At 47.3% G+C, this 2,829-nt stretch overlaps 1 protein-coding gene across 1 annotated transcript in view; it reads right to left on the bottom strand.

The window, feature by feature from the left end:
- meak7 (MTOR associated protein, eak-7 homolog) overlaps positions 1-2,342 on the bottom strand; it is a gene marked incomplete at its 5' end in the record, with an annotated part of 6,507 nt that extends 4,165 nt beyond the window's left edge. Inside the window, 4 exons of the mRNA XM_079223987.1 lie at positions 1,128-1,342; positions 1,609-1,753; positions 1,838-2,104; positions 2,190-2,342. Coding sequence (XP_079080113.1) covers positions 1,128-1,342; positions 1,609-1,753; positions 1,838-2,104; positions 2,190-2,342 — 780 coding nt within the window. The remainder of the gene's footprint in view (positions 1-1,127; positions 1,343-1,608; positions 1,754-1,837; positions 2,105-2,189) is intronic.
- Between the last annotated feature and the right edge of the window lie 487 nt (positions 2,343-2,829).

Raw genomic sequence — 2,829 nt, 5'->3', positions numbered from 1 at the left:
TCATATCAGGGTTCATACACATGACCAATGCATTTCATGACTTTTCCATGACTTTAAACCAAATTTCCATGAGCAAACATTTAGTGAAATCTGGGTGTAAACAGTAAAAAGTGAGTAAATGTAGTATTTAAACTAACAATGAGAATACAAAGCAAACAGTAAACCTTAAATGACACAAATGAATGAGACAATAGTTTGATTAAAAGAATAAACATTTATATAGATGCCTGTATGTATGCCTGCTTATATTTTGAGTCTTTCTTTTAAAGCATATTCATTATTTCAAACTCAGCGTAAATTAACGTTATGAACACATGAATACAACACATTTACATGACTTTTACTAAACTTTTGGGACTTTTCCAGGCCTGGAAATAACCATTTTAAAATTCCATGACTTTTCCAGGTTTTCCATGACCGTAAGAACCCTGTCATATAATACCGATGCCTCCATCCACCAAGGAGTTCCTTGTATTTTTGACTACTTTTCTGATAAATAGTGGCATGAGAGGCACAGATGAAACTGCTGAATCGTTGGAGAAACACTTCTATTAAGAGAGTTTATGATGTGGGCACGACGTGACCGACATGACTGAAGCGATAACAAAACGACATGACCGTGAGGCGGAACTGATCCCATTCCTGCTGCACAATATGATGTTGGGAAAAAGCTGTTCCTCCTCTCGCCACTGGGTTTACTGGGTTTTTTAGTTTGTGCCACTGTACCTGAGTCAGTGCTGTTAGTTCCTGTTATAGAAATAGAACAGGTCACATTTATTAGGAGGGATAACTATATGACTGTAGCTCCGCCTCTGTCCAGTCCAAGGGAAGAATTTGAGAGAATTCTGTTGGGCATAATCACTGTTTCACCAATATTTGAGCACAACAAACTAAATTGTGTACATTGAGCACAGTTTTTGGCTGCTCTGCCCACTTAAATTATATTGTAACTAGAAGGGTCAGAGGTCAAACTCATGATAGCTGAAGTTAGCAGCAATTGTTATCATGGTTCAGAAGAGCAAAGAGTCAAAGTGATCTTTATCTTGCTAGGTTCTACAAAACAGCAACGTCGATTCTAAAGTCACATTCGTCAGAATCGATCAATATGATGCTGAACATGTTTGTACCTGTGGTGCCAGAAACATGAGTGTGGGAATGTCCAGCAGCAGACTCCTCATATCCTTCCAGGACGTCTCCCTGCAGAGGGGCAGCAGGGTGGGGGCCGGCCGGCCAGCCAGGGAAACGCTGAGGCCCTCAGCTACCAGCATCTCCAGGTACAACGACACCTGGGAGACCCTGAAAATCCAGTCCTCCAGACAGGTAACATCGTAACTTCCTTGATCTGAGGAGAGGAGAGGAGACAGGAGGAGAAGGAAAGGAGAAGAGAGGAGGAGACGGGAGGAGCGAGGAGAGGAGAGGAGGAGACAGGTAATGTGAGGAGAGGAGGAGACAGAAGGAGACGGGAGGAGTGAGGTGATGACAGGTGAGGAGAGGAGAGGAGAGGTGATGACAGGTGAGGAGAGGAGACATTAGGAGAGGACAGGAGCAGGGAGGAAAGGAGTCCCATTTCCTCAACATGTTCAAAACCCTTCAAACCCGTCTGTTCACCTGAGGGTTTGAGTTCAGAACACATCTGCTCTGCCAGGAGTTTGACACCCAGGGAGCCGTCACCCATTCTCTTTGGCTGCCAGGACTGCAGGCGCCCTCTGTGGACCAGAATCTGAACTACAGCAGAAATCAGGTCCTGGAGGAACTAGAGGAGAAAGATCATGAGTGATCAGGTAGGGTTGAGGAGAAGTAGAGAAATACAACAGAAATAAGGCCACCCTCTGCTCACCTCTGCTAGCTGCTCACTCGTGACGGCCCCCCCGGCCCCGCCTCCGGCCCCGGCTCCGCCCCGGGCCATGGCCATGACGAGAGGAGCCCGCTCCTCTGCGGTGCCCCGCAGGCAGTCCGCTAGGAAGATGACCAATTGCTCTCGACCGACTCCGGAGGCCGCAGAGGTGCTGGTTTTCCCAGGAGCTGCCGGTCCGGGGTCGATGCCGCACATGCACCGGTGGACCCTCCTCACCATGGAGTCCGGGGCCAGGCTGCCCATTGAGGCCTTGGGACAGACGAAAGGAGGGGTTGGTTATACGAGGGCGACGCGCCGGCCGACATACTGGTGGTGACGTTTGTGACTGTCTCACCTGCAGCATCTCAAGAGTGAGGGTTCTCCCGGCGGGTCCTGAGGGGGCCCCGGCGCCCAGCAGCCTGTCGAAGACGCCCTCGACCACCGGCCGCTCCTCGGGGCGGAAGCGGGCGAGCCGCTTCTGCACCACCACGCTCTCCGTGTTACCCATGGTGCACTGCAAAGCGACGCAGTGTTGGCAGTTGAAATACAGCGGGGTACAATTTTTGAGGATCAACCCGAAAACCCGAAAAAATATTTTGTGCAATATCGTTTGCGGTGTACAGGGTTCATACACATTCTGACAAATGCTTTTCCATGACTTTAAACCAAATTTCCATGACCAAACATTTAGTGAAATCTGGGTGTAAACAGTAAAAAGTGAGTAAGTGTAATATTTAAACTAACAATGAGTGATTATTTCAAACTCAGCGTAAATGAACGACATGAACACATGAATATAACACATTTACATGACTTTTCCAAAAAATTGGAGATTTTATTTTTGTCGCAGCCCCTCTGAGCTGTCTTCTTAGAGCTTTCCAGGATGTGACCCAATGTTTCTCAGTCTGTGCGATGCACCTCAACTGTGTAATCTAATGTAGCAGTAATAATGATTTATATCCACTGACTCATAACCAAATTACTTCATGAATAAT

The sequence above is a fragment of the Taurulus bubalis genome (genome assembly GCF_910589615.1).
Source record: "Taurulus bubalis genome assembly, chromosome: 9".
In the NCBI taxonomy this organism is placed as follows: domain Eukaryota; kingdom Metazoa; phylum Chordata; class Actinopteri; order Perciformes; family Cottidae; genus Taurulus; species Taurulus bubalis.
This window is presented reverse-complemented; position numbering and strand designations above follow the sequence as displayed.